The sequence below is a fragment of the Scophthalmus maximus genome, chromosome 10 (assembly GCF_022379125.1).
Source record: "Scophthalmus maximus strain ysfricsl-2021 chromosome 10, ASM2237912v1, whole genome shotgun sequence".
NCBI classification, from domain to species: Eukaryota; Metazoa; Chordata; class Actinopteri; order Pleuronectiformes; family Scophthalmidae; genus Scophthalmus; species Scophthalmus maximus.
This window is the reverse complement of record NC_061524.1, coordinates 18,335,016-18,350,661: the sequence shown is the minus strand read 5'-3', so window position 1 is coordinate 18,350,661 and position 15,646 is coordinate 18,335,016. Positions and strand designations below refer to the sequence as shown.

Sequence of the window (15,646 nt, the reverse complement as noted above, 5' to 3'; positions counted from 1 at the left end):
GAATCCCTTTAAGCTTCCTTTCACCTTCACCTTTTGTCGAAAGCATCGCCAAGCAAGGCTAACGTGCTCTTGGGCTAATGGGACACATCAAGCTTCAGTGGAGGTATTTTATTCATAATTTTTTGATGACAAATATATAGTGCAATCTAACATGATGAGCTAGTTTTCAGTTTATTTAACAAGATATTTAAAGACGTTGCACAGCGGCTTTTCTTGAGAAAAGAAACAAAACTGTCAGATGAAAAGATTTCAAGTGGTTTCTCTCATCGGTTCATGCTACAGCGCTCCGCCCGATCACTGAGGAGAGAAGATATGATGTTTTTAATACAGTGTCAGTGAACACTGTCACCCCCACGGTTACTGAGCTGTAACAACAGCAGATGGAGCTGCAGCGCGACCCAAACTAGCCCGGGACCTCATTTAATCAGGCTGGACTCTCGCTGCTGTGGGTGACTGACTGCTGGACAGTTACTGAGGGTACGATGTGAAAAGGAGCAGGATGTGGAGCCACAGAAAACGTACAAATGAAACCCCCATTGGAGTAGAAAAAAAAAACAATGAATCTGACATTTTAAAGTATAAGAAAATTATCCTTAAAAATATAGTTACCAGATTGTTCTGTTGAGTGTGAGGATTAAGTGCAAACCCAAATAATCAGATACTGAAAATGAACAGAAAAACAACAACATAAGACAGAATAATACAGAATCTGATGGGACACAAATGAAGGAAGAGGTGCACAGATGAAACTGCAAAGAAACAAATTACTATACAATGAATTGTACAACCACCCACACAAAGTGATTCTATACAGTATAGTGCAATAAATGTCATCACCAGTGGTTATCACTAGTGGTTATCTCATCACCACCACTGGGAACAGTGGATCAGTCAGTCACTGTATAGTGCAATGGTCATTGCTTTGGTCCTCTTGTGGGGCCTGTTGGGAGGTCGAAGGTGTCACCTCTTGGCAATGGGAGGCTCCACGGTTCAAAATATTTTGGAGGATGTCTTTGCTCTCGCTCGGTGGTAGGTTGTAGAAGAAATACTGTGGTGCCATCTGAATAAATCTGTAGAGGAGAAGACGAGGAAAAAAAACAATTGAATCAATCCGACTGATTCTGTTATTGAAGTGAAACAAACCATTTTTGTTGAATTAAGTATGTTTCTGATTTGATTTAAATTTGCAAACCCGTTTTCTGTTCAAGTTAGTTTTAAACACCCGCCCACACCCTCTGCAGTAGGGATCAGTAAAATTACAGTACATCTTGTCCTCAAATTATTGCCTCAGGTTATATTTCACCCCTGTCCGTTTGTTTGTTTGTGAGCAGGATTACACAAAAACTTCAGAACGGATTTCCATGAAACAAATTTCCCAGGGAATAATTCATACACCTTGATGAAACATTTCTGGCATATTTAGGGGATTGATATCTATGAGTGTATGCAATTTGGTTCAGTGTGATAGGGGCTCTTCTGAGTGCCATTGTAGTTTGAGCTGCAATGAACTGATTCACTTATGAGGTGGAGCCTGAGAGAGCATGACAACCGATGTGGTTCTTTTGTCCTCCTCCATTAAACTGCCGCTCCACATTCCCAGGCATCTGTGCAATCCATAATCCCCTCTCCAGCCAGCAAATACTAGAGAACAGGATTACGATCCCTCCCACCGCAACCAGCATGATTAGTCTCTGATGATCTGGGGCTTCACAAGAGGGAAAGTGTTTGTCTTCTTTCTCTTATGCCTCTTCAAATGTGAAGACATGACGGTGGTCTACATGTTTCTTTTAAAGAAACAGGACACTGTCTTGTTGACAAAACAGTGTACCGTGAACTATGTTGATGCACAGCAAGTGCACAACCTGAACAAAATCTTCACAAGGCTCAGGCTTACTCCTCGGGTCTTATGTGGGAGACTGTGCGGAGGCAGTTGTCCTCGGAGAAGGAGTGCTCATGGAACAGCACCCACTCGGGCAGGCCCAGCTTGGGGCTCTTGGCTCCGTAGCCGGACTGAGGATGGATCTGTGCCACGTGCTTATGGGTCATAATGAAGTAGTTCCCTGATCCATCCACATCCCGCGCCACCTGAGGGAAAACACAGCCAGTCACAGTCAGATGGAGTTATCGAAAAGGAACTGGAGTCACAACCAAGGAATACATTTCTTTTTTTCTTAATGAGCACAAGCAGACAGGAGCATCCAAAAAAATGCATCTGTATAATCATACTTTTTTGTCTTGAAAAGTAGAAAGCCATATAATATAGTATACAACAAGAAAACGCTAAATTATCTACCGAAAAATAACTACGTTTGTAGTTAAAACATTTAACTACATAATGAATGCTGAGAGAGTATCTGCTGAATTGAAAGTGTGGTAACGAGATTTGTGAAAGTTGTGATTTAGCTAAAACAAAATACAACAATTTTATTTCATTGCAACATAAAAAAACAACAATTAAGACATTAAGAAAGACAAAGGATACATACATTTAAGACAACCATTACATCCACAAAATACAGTTAATGGTGCTGCAACATACATTGAATCTGGGATTAAGTTCCATATTTAATTTCAAGGTCAACTGGTGCTCAAAGAGTGCTTCAGTCTAAACCCATTAAACCATGGAAATCTTTATATTCGGTTAAACGGTACCTTTTGTTTTTATCTACTGCTTCCTTAATGAACAGAGATATATATCTATATTTTATTGAACCCATATTCTATAATTGTTAATAGTGGAAAATTATAGTAGTATACTAGTATAACTACACCTGATTAAGGCACGTGCACTCGATCGGTCGAATGTTGTTCTAACCAGTCTGTTGTTTAAGTGGTGTAATAAAGTCTGGTTATCTGACCTGCATGAAGAAGCCTGCCAGCAGGGCTCTTTTGACGTTGAAGGTGTTTCTCCGGGAACCGAATGCTGGCAATGAGACGGGCAGCTCGATCCTCTTCAGAGTGTCGGTGAGCTCCGTGCGAAGAGCGTCAGCCATCAGAAGAGAAGTGTGGTTCAGGTAGGAATCCTTACACCACTTTTCATCATCCCCGTCTACAGCCGCAGAGGATTATGGGAAGCCAGAATCAACTATGAAGACGTAGGACACTTTTTTTCTTCTAAAGAAATGTTGGTCATTACCATTTCCAGCCTGATTTGTTGTTGCTATTGCAAAAACTACCCTGTTTTGCTAACATTTACAAAGATTTTTCTTCATTCACTGATCTCCATATAGCATATTTATGTGTTTCTCTACAGGCTCGCTAAACTCACGTGGATCCAGCTGGGACTGTTTGAAGGCCTTGAAGATGTTGATGAGGGTGAAGTGGTCTCCCTCTGGGTGCTGGAACTTCATGTGGCACTGGGTCGCTTCTGGCTTCAGGTCCACAGAGGGAACCAGGAAGCAAGAAGGTGCTTAAAAAAACAACAAGACAATTGTGATGTATGGAATTCACAGTTTTTCTGATGAAATACAGCAGAAGGCATGTGACAGTGCACTTTACCTGTAAGCATGGCAGCAATGATTGTCACCTCGCTGACACAGTCAAACTCGCAGGAGGCGAGCAGAGTCTTGGCCATTTGCGGCTTCAGGGGGACCTCGGACATGATGATGCCCACCTCCGACAGGTTGCCATCGTTATCCAGAGCTGCCAGGTAGTCCAGCTCCTCCAAAGCCTGCATCAGGCCTCCAGGATCTGTTTTTGTTTTCCACAAAATTAATCCTTCGGGAACCAAATCCAGCAGAAAACCATGCACGCGTCTTTATTGAATGTACTTGTCCATATTTAAACTAGGAGATTATTAATTTCATGCAAATACACAAAAAACAACAAAATCTGTTGGGGGATTACTCTTCTGTTTCCATGCTTTCTAATCTGTAATCCAAGGTGGTGACCCACTGGGACAATCGACTCATAGTTTACTGGCACCGTGGTGTGTGCATGCTCGCAGTTGAAAAGGCAGCAGCAGATTAGGATTTTTATAATCCATGCCAATATCTGAAATGCATCACTGTGCAAAATTAAGTCTTTGGTGGTACATGTGAGTTTTTCAGTTCTGTCTGTGCAACAAACATGTTTTTCGATGAACTCTTGGTGAAGAAAAAAAAGACAGGCTCTAATCAACTAATGGCAGGCTCAGTGTGTGTGTGTGCGGGTGTGCAGTGTTTGCATTGGTGTGGGTGAATAAATCCGTAGAAACACAAGCACACAGAAGCAGGTCAGCTCTAGAAGGATGCTCACAGAACGGGAGCTGTCAGTTCTGCTGCAGCACGGCTCACTGCCCGCCAGTAAAAAAAAACCAGTTCCTATCTGTTGGAGCAACGGGGGACCTGACTGTCAGAAGCCAACATTCATATCGTCATCGCTGAGTACAGGTGAACCAATGGGAAACAATGGGGACGTAGCCAGTACCAACTGCCATGATCTGTTCATTGTTGCCACTTCATGTAAATCTCACCCGGCCTGTCGAGGAAGTCGCAGTGGCCACGCCCAGCGATCTCCATCCTCTTCAAGAAGAGCACAGTGGAGGTAATGTCGGACTCCACGATATGTGGCCGTGTCTCGGCAGGAAGCTGTCTCTCCTCTGGGTACAGACAAAAACACTTGCCTGCAGGACAGAACACCTTCTTTCTTTTAGAGACCGGATGACAGCAGAGAGAAGGCAGCAAGAAATGTGCCAGTTTAACTTCTCACCTGTTGGACCCGCCAGCTGTCTGCGACTCTCGGCTTGACCCGCGCTGACTGGCTGGATGATGACCGAGTTTGTTCTGATCCTGGGGTTGTAAACCTGAACGGCATCATAATGTGTCAACTCTCATTATGTGCCGGGTAATCCTCCACTACATTTATCTGTGAGTCACAGTTTACTTAGTTACTTTGCTCAGGTGAAGATTTTACACACAAATATAAAAGCAGCATGTCAAAATATAATGCACACAGATTAAACTTACCCACCTGTGTACAAAGTCAACCGAACAAACTCTGCCTCCATTAGTCAATTGAAGTAAATTGAAAAAGATACATCAGCAAAAAGTAAAAACGTATGTATGCAATAATCAAGGGTGCCTGACCTTCCTGCCATATTAGTACTTCTACCTTCAGTAGATTTTGATGATTATACTTGAGTATTCAGAAGGTTTTCTGACCCCTTCACATTTTTATCACATTTTTTTTAATGTTGCAGCCTGATGCTTAAGTCATTTCAATCAATTTCCAAATTCAGTCTACACTCAACACCCCATAATGACAAAAACATAACTTTATAATCTTTTTTTGCAAATTGATTAATTAGGAAAAACTGAAATATCACACTGATACACAAAGTACTTAGTTGAAACACTTTTGGCAGTGATAACAGCCTCGAGCTTTGCACACCTTTGGGGACTTTCTTCGCTGCAGATCCTCTGAACTTCTCTGAATACTTTCTGAAATACACTGTAATATTTTTACTTTTACTCAAGGAAAGTATCTGAATGCTTGAATCCAGCACTGATTATATATATTGACATTGAACAAAACCAATCTACACTAACAGTGTTGTGTCATTCGACATATTTTAAAAATTGTGAAAATAGGAATAGCCTGAAGCTTATGGCTTACAGTGTGCATTAGATTTCCACTTAGATCATAATATACTGAACTGATTTTTTTTTTAACATTCCAAATAATTGGTTTTCAATATAACAAAATGAACTAGATTCAGTTGAAAAAAAGAGAGATAATCTTAGCTTAATGACATATTAAGAACAATACAATATACAGTATAACAACATATTGATGACGCAGTCCTCAATATACCTTCATTATGATTAAACCAAGAGAACGTAAACCTAAAATGTACATGACACAGTATGTCAATACTACTGTAACCCTGGAACTTAACTTAAAGAGAGGTCTTCGTGCAATTACTTTATAATAAGGACTGACTTACAAATCTTTTCTCAAGCCCGGCATCAATGACAAAGCTAATTGTGCTGACAGCCCAGAAGAAGTCCTCGTTTGGGCTGGATGTGAGGAATACTCTGCGGGGCCGGCCTGTCTCCTCCTCCCCCACGAGTGGTAGATTCCCAGGCTGGCCAGGGTGGACGGCAACAGGCAGGAGCTCACCCAGATCAGGGGGTGAGCTGTGCCTCTCATGACTCAGGATGTTGTGGGCCAGATCTATCTCCTGGTAGAGGTCACACAAGGGAGAAAGTCAGGTGGAGACATACTCACAGACATGCTGTTTTCCATCCATCCCGCTGTGCTGCTTTTTTTTTTTTTTATTATACCTGTGCTGTCACCAGAAACACAACCACATCCCCCTCCTCTTCAGACCGGTGGATCTCCAGCACCAGACGGAGAGCAGAGCAGAAGTAGCCGTCGCCCGTGCTGCTGAACACCACCTCCCCTGCTGCGGGGCTCTCCAGGCAGATCAGAGGCACAGCTGATCCAGTGAAGTGGGCCAGCTGCTCGGGGCCGGGGTCGGCGGAGGTGAGGAGGACCACGCGGAGCTCTGGCCTCTGCAGGGCGATGTCCTTCAGCAGGCCCTGGAGTACATCGCTGGCCACGGTCCTTTGGTGGGCCTGGTCCACGACAACCACCCCGTAGTGCTCAAGCAAAGGGTCCGACATCATCTCTCTCAGGAGCATGTCGTCTGTACAGTATCTGGGGTGGTTGATAAAAGGATGCTCGAAATGTAAGAGGGAGTAGGCGTGCAGGTACTTGACACGCTCTGTATTCAAATTCATAAAATAAATCATCAGGTTATTTAATTGGAAGCCTCTAGGCTGAAATAGCTGAACGGCGCATTCAGGAAATCCAGTCAGCGTACCCCAGAATGGCATCTTAATGAAAGGCACTTTGTCTACACGTCAGCTTTGCCCCCATTAGTGTAATTTACTCAGATAATTAGACCGGGGAGTGGATCCGTTCGCACTCTCCTGCTGCCTGTTTATCTTTTCTCCCTCCCCTCAACGTGCTGAGTTTCTTTTTTTCCCCCTCAGCTGACTTACGAGGGAGCCACATGAGGGAGTGTGACATATGGGCACACAAGGGAGCCGGGCATCTGTGCGGAGCCCCCTGAAAAGAGCCCCCTTCAAGCCCTTTGTTCCCTGCTCCCCTGAGCATGAGAAAAAAGGCGGGGTGATCTAGCAGTGTGTGACGGGACTCTGCATTGTTGCAACCCGGCAAGAGGAGAGAAAGCCTCAGCGTGCGCCACACCGGACACAGCAGAATTTAAAAGTAGGCGAACAGGTGCTCCAACATACCTGAGGACTGTGTCGTTCGTGCAGCATGATTCCAAAGGGATGCTGTACGCAACCTCATGACCAATGTTGACGTCCATCTCGTCAGCCACCCTCAGGGCGAGGTCTACGGCCTGTTGCACGTGAACCTGTGTGCAAACCACCATGCCATGCTGGAACTGGGCTGACAGGCAGAATTCAGCACACCACTGGGGAATCTGTTTCAAAATAAGAGAAGAAATGTAAGTTGACAGAAGGAGGGTTTGAATATCTCCCTCTTACAAAGCTCAGGCTCAGCGCAATTGCTTTTAGCATGCCAGTGCAATCTAAAGTGTCAAACACCCACGGTACTCACCTGAGAGCTTCTCCCAGTTTTAGCCGAGCCACTGACAACGACAAACTGGCCATTGGCTAGAGTGTCCATGAATTCACATTTTGCTTTCCACACTGGCAGCTCTTTCCTTTCTTTCAGCAATCCGTAAAACCTGGAGGAATAAGGCAGTCCATCAAACTGATTGAGCTCCAAAATGTCATCATAGTCTTTGTCCCCTTGACTCAGGGCTTCTGTGTCCGAGCACTTCCCCTCGTCCTGTGCCATCACACAAGTCAGCTCCCACAGTCTGTCCGGCACAGACTTCATTTACAGATCCACTGGAATGAAGTTTGGAAACGTCCAGCTCACGGCAAACTGTTGGATAGCACACAGACGGCCTCTGCATGTGAAGCCAAATGAAAGGCTCACCAGGCGGCCGGCCCAGTGTTGTCATGTGGCCATTAATCCCATAGAAATCCCCCCCCCCCCCCCCCCCCCCCCCCCCACACACACACACACACACACACACACGCTGGTCTGAGAACAAAGATAGATGGGCAGGGACTCAGAGAGGTCTGGTGTTTAAAATGGGAACTGGCTCACACGCAAAGGCCACAACGTAAAATGCCTTTATTTATCAGCTGTGGTGTAATTTGTTCATTTTAGAAATGAATTATCACAGTGACTGACAAACTGAGATAATTGAGATCTACTTCCAAAAATAACAAAACCATTGTTAATTGGTACAAATAATAATTGTACTTTTTCAATTGCAGGATCAAATCAAAACAAAACATGTATTTTTGTATTAAAGCAATATTTGAAAAGTGGGATGTATGACTCATTACCATGAACCAACCAGTTATTGTTATAATTTTTAAATGGTTTATGGTTTCTCTGTACCTTCAAACTTGACAGCTTGGCAAACATGGGAACTGAATGGTACACAATATACAGCATCATACTGTAACACAAAAAGAGAGACTTCATGTTTGTAATTTTCCCTCTGTTGACAGAAGGGCCGTGAGCAGGTGCTTACAGTAACTTTACCTCCACACCTGGGACTAAATTGACACGTGATAAAAAAAACAAGTTTAACTAGAACAGAACCATCAATCAATCGATCAACAGTTTAAATAACTGCTGACTATTTCGACAATCGCTTCATTGTTTTAGGTTTTTTTTTTAAACAAAGAAAGTAAAAAATGCGACAAATTCTCGGGTTCCAGCTTCTCTGCTGATTGTTTTTTACATTAGTAAAATAAACATTTTTGGTGTTTTGACTTTTGGTCCAAAGAAAACAAGACATTTGAAGATGTCACTTTGATTCTGTGAAGGTGCAATTAGCAATGTACTGTGCCTACAAATACAAGTTTCTTGTAGGCTATTTAACCTACTTAGTATTTCCTTTACATACTACGTTGAACTACTTTAGAATCCAACTCAGTTCAGATGGAAATATTGTACTCTCTACTCCACAAGAATTATTGGATAGTAAATATATATATATATATATATATATATATATATATATATATATATATATATATATATATATATATAGATAGATAGATATATATATATATAAAATTACCCAACAGTTTATACAAGTAAAGCTAAAATAATAACAATAGAAAATTAACTATTTTGATCATGTGAGTTATTGTTTTCCAGGGACAAACTCTTATAGTCACATAGGGTGTAGGGTGTGGTGATAAATATTTGTATTGATATTTGTATTGAGAATTTTTATTGTTATCATATCTAATCATTGACATGTTTCACACTTCACTGTAAATACTAGAAATTATTATTTTTGCCTCGACAATGTCAATGTGCTGAAATATGTTGTCTTTCATGTTTTGTGTCAGCAGATTTAAGTTGATACAAGACACTGATATGACTGACTTTCTTTTTCTTCTTTTAGGTGTGATAATGTTCTTTAGTCCATTTCTTTAAGAAAAGTTTAGAGGTCAACGGTTTTGCCTTTGTTTGCATTCCTGCCCATGCCTCAGTTCAGGGCGCTGATCCTTAATCAGGACTGAAGGACATCGTGTCCCTGTGGTTTGAGGCAGCACATTAGGGCAACGTAACAAGATAAAACTGGAGCGAGGGACGCGCTTCAGGTTTTGTGATGACATGTGTTGTTCAACAGGGGGTAGTGTTGAACAACCGGGACACGCTGCTCCGGCGAAGGAGACCAATCTCTTTTGATTGGCTGCTGCTTATTTAAACAGAGGTATAAATATAGGTCTAGCTTTTGTTGTTGTTTTCCCATTTGTCTTCAAGTGATAAGTTGATGCTATTTGTTCTTATGCAGAGAGATTATGATATAAATACATATGTTCCCATACAACAATGTTGCAAAGGATCACAGTCCTTGTTTGTCATGGTAAATTTCAGTGGGCAGCATTTTGCATTGTACTATGAGAGGCACAAACCAACCAACCCAGACAAACAAACAAACAAACAAGCAAACACGCAAACAAACAAACCAACAAAGAAGTTATTTGGACATCAGTTCATTTTTGGTTTGACTTATATCTTCACGAGCCTTTACTTATCTCTTTAACAGGGTTATTTAAAAAAGGTTTCTATAAAGCTAAGAAGCAAAGTGAGAATGAAATTAGAACAACGTGTTACAAACAGTCATAAAGGCAGTTTTATTTGGATCTGACTTCAATCAAATCGCTCAGTCTGAATGTGATCCTGAAACATTTGTCTCTGGCCAACAAGTCATGGGGCAACATTTAAAAAAAAAGAAGTTCATGTTCTCATGTTTTCACCACCTATTGTAAATGGTTCGGGGCTTCATCGCGGTTCTTACACCACTGTGCTTGTAAAAAGAAACATAAAAAGAAGAGAAATGATTACCGACTTACAATATTTACACTTTACAATGGCTTTTAAACATGGTTACAGTTATGCAAATAAACACAGTACATTTGGGATTTACAAATGGCATTAACAATTAACGACTAACTGACACGGCACTCACAAATATTTTCCAACTGAGAGCAGTTGCTCCGACCATTGAACACATGTGCACTTCCAAAACCAAGAAAAAGCATTTACTTGGACACTAATGCAACACAGGTATGCAAAATCCCAAAATGAACACTGACACTGGGGAAAGAACTGCACTGCGAAGTCTTCAACAGTTGAATCCCTCCTTGTATAACAGCAGGTCAACAACAAACACGACATAAGGGAAAGTGCCTCACTCAGAGTTCAAGAACAACAGAGTCGCACAGACTTCATGCGGACTTCTCCACGGCCAAGGGCGGAGAGTAGACGACGGGACGGGTACGGTGAAGCATCTTGTTGGACGCGGTCAAGGAGAAGTTTGGGAAAGCTGTAAGCGCTGACCTCATCCAACTTGGCTCGCGCAATCAAGCACAAAGTGGGTGCGAACATTAAAAATACAAACACCAGATTTAATGTTACGAATTATTTGGTGTTGGTGTAATTCTCTGGCGCACAATCTGTTGAGGCCGTGCAGTGTCTGCCAGCATCGGGAGAACACGCCGAGCAGCCAACACATGAGGTATGTCAGAGCCAGTCGGCGACGTGTGAAAAGAGCTTTTCCTTTTCGTCACTTCACTGCGAGAGTGAACTTATAAGGAAATGAAGGAGAATGAGTGAGACTGTGTGATGAAGCCTATCAGGTTGATCCAACAATAAAGCTGTAGTCCAAAGCTTTTTTCTCCTAATTCAATCCAGCTTTAAGATGATGCATCTAGAAAAGCGGTTGTAACTGTTTTATGTTACATTGTATGTCAGGAAAAAAGGATTTGATTAATATCTACTTTTTAGCACCATGGTTATATTAATATAACAGATGTATTCATTACTGAATACATCATAAAAATATGTAAAACTAAAATGACTGCTCTATCGGCCACAAGCTACGCTGACAACTTGCTGAGTTGTGCTCCATGTCCTTTTATCCTTGTTTAAATCCCGACACCAAGACTTCTGTCATTCAAGCAACTTCAATGAATATAAAAAACACAATATATATTTCAGCATTTCATTTGAGAAAAAAATGTATAAAAATCACCCAAGAATGCAAAAGAAATATCCGAAATGACACCATGTTTCTTTCTTTTCTAGACTTTTCCAAGAGGGAAATGTGATCCTTGTGCATGAGCCGTTGATACTGAAGTTAAATATTTAAATAGATAAATAGTTCATTGGTACCTGAGCGAGGACAACAAAGCACCTTTTAGAGGTGTAGCACCGAGGTGTGACGTTAGCCCCCTTTCGACGGAATCTCTGTGACGCTTCCAACTGTCCCAAAGGTCTTAACAGAGTCTCAGTCATTAGTGCAAATCAAGAAAGTCCATCTGTGGAACGATGATCTCGTCCATGACGTCAGTAGCTCAGCAGTCCTTATGAGTCTTTGGTGGTCTGTAGGGCAACACCGGCACCGGTCTGAAATGTAAACAGAGACACACATACATGACGTCGTAACGGCGGCATCGATAAAATGTGTGAACAACTCTTTCAAATCAACTAGATAAATACTTACAGGTTAGATGATACAGAATATACTGATGAAATTCACATTGTAGCGTTAATCTGATTTAACATGTCGGTCCGATGTCTAAATATGCATGAGGCATTTTTACTTAAAATGACTAGATAGGACCTACTGGAGTATATTTGTAACACGTCCAACACATTAAAAGTCTGATCGACTGCGAAAGGCTAGAGCAGGACAAGGTTTAATGCACAAAGCGATATTGTTCCCCTGAGGAAGAAAAGTGTTATAAATCTAAAACTTTACTATCACCTCTGATACAGAATAATAAAATAAAAGAAGAGGTTAGATAAAAAAAAAGCAGCAATCGCAGCAGATGAGGCGCTTTTAAGATTTGGAGGAGGTTTTCGTAGGCCAGTCGAAAGTGGAATAACTGCAATGCCAATGGCAATCAGTCAAGTTGCGGGATAAATGGTTTCGTCCTGAGTCATAGGGTTAAGGGATAAGAAAAAAAAATATTTTGCAGAACATTATGATGTCACATTAAAGTTGACCTTTTGACTTTTTGGATATTAAATGTCAAATCTCCAATTAGCCATTGGTGTGAAATCTTGTCATAATTAGTGTTAGAATTCTTGAGGTATGGTCAAAATCCTTCTCTCTCTCTCCCCCTCTTTTCTGTTGGTATTGTTTACAACATCATAACATCTATAAGTGTCAGTATTATTATTGACATTATAAGAATCAATCTGAAAGAGCTTAAACAATGGTTACACAACTGTTCTCTCTCTCTTCTCTCTTTTCTCTCCCCCTCTTTCTGCCCACCTCTCCTGTCTCCCCCATCTCTCTCCTCTCAGCCCAACTGGTCGCCCACAACTGAGTTTGGTTCTGCCAGAAATGTCTCCCTGGTAAAAGGTTGTTTTTTTTTCCACGGTCACCAAGTGCTTGCTCACTGTGGCAACCGTTGGTTTCCTCTGTAATATTGTGAGGTCTATTGTAAAGTGCCTTGAGATAATGTATGTTGTGATTTGGCGCTATACAAATGAAACTGAATTGAATTAAACAGAACAGTGACCTTGACCTTTGACCACCGCTATCTAATCAGATACATAGACATCGCTTTTTACGCGAAAAGGATGGATCACCAAACAGACGCATAACCCAGATGAGCAGAGGCAAAGGATTTTTACCTCTCAGTGTGGTTGGGCAAAAGATGTCGAAAAACCCTTGGACAATCAGACCAGCTCCCAAATGGATGGATAAAATTATGAATACCCAACAAAACCCTTCACATATATAATGTGAGCAAAAAAGAGTTTAGAGTCACCAGAGTCTAAAAGAACATGAAAATCTGTTAGGGAGTTAACTAGTCAGCAAACATGATGGTGATTAATTAATAAGAATTCAAGTGGAAAATAACTTGATATCCATCTGTGGATTGCTTAAGATCTGCGTTTTAAGAATAAAAGTCACTACTATCCCGCAGTGCTGTCGCTACCTCCATCATGCAAAACTTATTTTTATAAAGTGAAGCTATTATTACAGTAATGGTCTTCAGAGGGAATAAAGCTACAACAAACATCTAAGTAATGGACACAAACATCTGGGTGACAAAACGCCATAACTTTAACAAACAAGTGAAGCTAAATTATGTTAAGCTGATGTTGTGTGTTTGTTTAAAAAAAAGAGAAGGTAAATAAAGACCTGTGATTCCTGTCATGCACCACTGACCTGCTGGGTAAAGGGATGGTCGGTGGAGGCCTGGGCACAGTGGGGATAGGTATGGGAAGGGGTCCAGTGCCTGGTATGCGGACCCCCCCTGCCGTGACACTGTGACCCATCCGAGAGCTCCTGCCGAGAGGGTCTGCAGGGAGAGGTTTCTGCGGTGGACTGGGCTTCTCAAAGTCCTGAAGAGAAAGAAAAACTCCGATTCAGTCCAATCAATTTACTCCCTGACATTGGTTTGGAAAAAAACACACCACAAAGCCTGTTACTCTTATCTTGAGACACATGAATGGAAACCAGGACAATATAGCAAGTCACGTCCAATCTCCCTTTAAATACGGGTCAGCTGTGCAGACGCTATCAGGAGACGCGAGTAGACAGGTTTCACTAGAGGGCACTGTGTTATCAGCAACTTCTCGGAAAGTCCAAGGCTAACATGAGACGGAGCCTCCTCCTCCTCGTCTTCACCACATCTGTGTGAGTGCAGGAGGTTATCTGAATGGGGTGCCATCATGTGTTACTGATCTACAAGCGAGGAGGCGAGGCAGTGATTAACATCTGCTGGCTATTGTCAAACATGCACGCACGCACGCACACGCACACTCACACGCACACACACACACACACACACACACACACACACACCATGATCAATGGGTTAAGACTCGAAGGCTTTAGAGGTGGATTCATGGATATAAACCTGTGACTATTCACTGCTGTGTGACTCAGACGACTCAACACACGGTGACATTTGCATGGAGGTGCCATTTTTAAAAAAAAAATATTTTTTACAGAAATGGCCAAGAAACTAAAATTGCTTAGTTTGGCTGTTATGAGAGTATGAATGTGCTTCTCCTCCAAGTGCTGCTCATTTTGGGAACTGTAGGGTTTTGTCTGTCATATTGTGAGGTCTCGACCTCACCATGCAAAGTGCCTTGAGATAATATATGTTGGGATTTGGTGCTATACAAACATATATAAAACATGTTTTCTGTATGTAGACACCCCTAAACACATTATGTTTTTAATGACTCAGGCCCCTTGGTTCCCACTGGCACACTGATCACCCGACACGCTCTCATGGCTGAATGGGAGCAAAAACCTGCAGACATGTACCACATGTATCATGATCAACACTCATTAACATAGTATTTCATTCCATGTTTTGGTCTGTAAAATGGCAGAAAACTTGGTAAATCTCAAAAAGTCCAAAATCAAAGATTTGAAATCAATGATCATGGAGTACAAAAAAACCCGGTACATTAAGTTTACATTGGCCTTTTCCTGATTAATCTTTTCCTTTTTGTTGATTGACTAATCACCTATTTGACCACTTTAACTCTGAGTGAAATACATCCAGCGACGTTATGTATGAATATAACTCGTGACATAACATATTCCAATCATTACAATTCAGTATACCAACCATAGTGTTACACTATATTATATAATCTGCCTCATCAGTACAATAAGACATTCTTGACACAACAAATGCGACAATTCATTCATGTCACATCATTTTTACAGAGAAAATTTATAGACACAACATTTGCAAAACTCTCTGAATATTATAGCCCGAAGATCTTCTGACTCAACATGCTATAATCAGATTGAGCGTAGCAGGTTTGTTTCATCTCAAATCTGCATTAGTCCCTTGAGGATACTGTGTGGGTAACAAAACTTTCTCAGTAAGGGATTTCTGTGATCCCATTAGAGGAATCTGCATGAATGACAACTGAAACTAGAATACTTCACAGACACTTCCACATACAGTGTGTACCACCCACTGCGGTATTTAAGTACACATTCACCCCGATAGACTCCATCATGTTTAAGTTATGGCCGGTTTAGTTTCAGTGAGACGCTCCCCCAGAAGTGTACAAAATCTGGCTGATTCAAAGG

At 41.6% G+C, this 15,646-nt stretch overlaps 2 protein-coding genes across 5 annotated transcripts in view; both read right to left on the bottom strand.

Moving 5' to 3' along the window:
• Nucleotides 1–93: 93 nt before the first annotated feature.
• dhx32b (DEAH (Asp-Glu-Ala-His) box polypeptide 32b) lies at nucleotides 94–7,986 on the bottom strand. The gene is made up of 11 exons (XM_035606475.2): nucleotides 7,576–7,986; nucleotides 7,245–7,438; nucleotides 6,267–6,642; nucleotides 5,927–6,163; nucleotides 4,690–4,783; nucleotides 4,454–4,603; nucleotides 3,499–3,690; nucleotides 3,269–3,409; nucleotides 2,859–3,049; nucleotides 1,895–2,085; nucleotides 94–1,070 (listed from the first exon to the last, which is right to left on the bottom strand). Exons 1-11 carry the CDS (start codon nucleotides 7,858–7,860, stop codon nucleotides 896–898), a joined length of 2,226 nt encoding a protein of 741 aa, XP_035462368.2. The 5' UTR covers nucleotides 7,861–7,986; the 3' UTR covers nucleotides 94–895.
• A 2,186-nt stretch (nucleotides 7,987–10,172) lies between these two features.
• Nucleotides 10,173–15,646, bottom strand: part of adam12b (ADAM metallopeptidase domain 12b) — a 78,305-nt gene continuing 72,831 nt past the window's right edge. For 2 of the 4 annotated variants that reach the window (XM_035605718.2, XM_035605720.2), the window contains exons 22-23: nucleotides 13,724–13,926; nucleotides 10,173–11,970 (exon numbers count right to left, since the gene is read on the bottom strand). In XM_035605718.2, the coding sequence (XP_035461611.2) occupies nucleotides 11,919–11,970; nucleotides 13,724–13,926 (255 nt within the window). In that variant the 3' untranslated portion in view covers nucleotides 10,173–11,918. The remainder of the gene's footprint in view (nucleotides 11,971–13,723; nucleotides 13,927–15,646) is intronic. The other 2 variants (XM_035605719.2, XM_035605721.2) reach the window with 1 other exon arrangement.

Bases quoted from the DNA above. Each gene is read 5' to 3' on its own strand.
- dhx32b (XM_035606475.2), bottom strand. From the start codon at position 7,860: ATGAAGTCTGTGCCGGACAGACTGTGGGAGCTGACTTGTGTGATGGCA. The intron at 6,643-7,244 runs GTATGTTGGAGC...CAACCACCCCAG, and splicing joins ACGAACGACACAGTCCTCAG to ATACTGTACAGACGACATGC. The intron at 3,691-4,453 runs GTGAGATTTACA...AAACAAAAACAG, and splicing joins CGACTTCCTCGACAGGCCGG to ATCCTGGAGGCCTGATGCAG.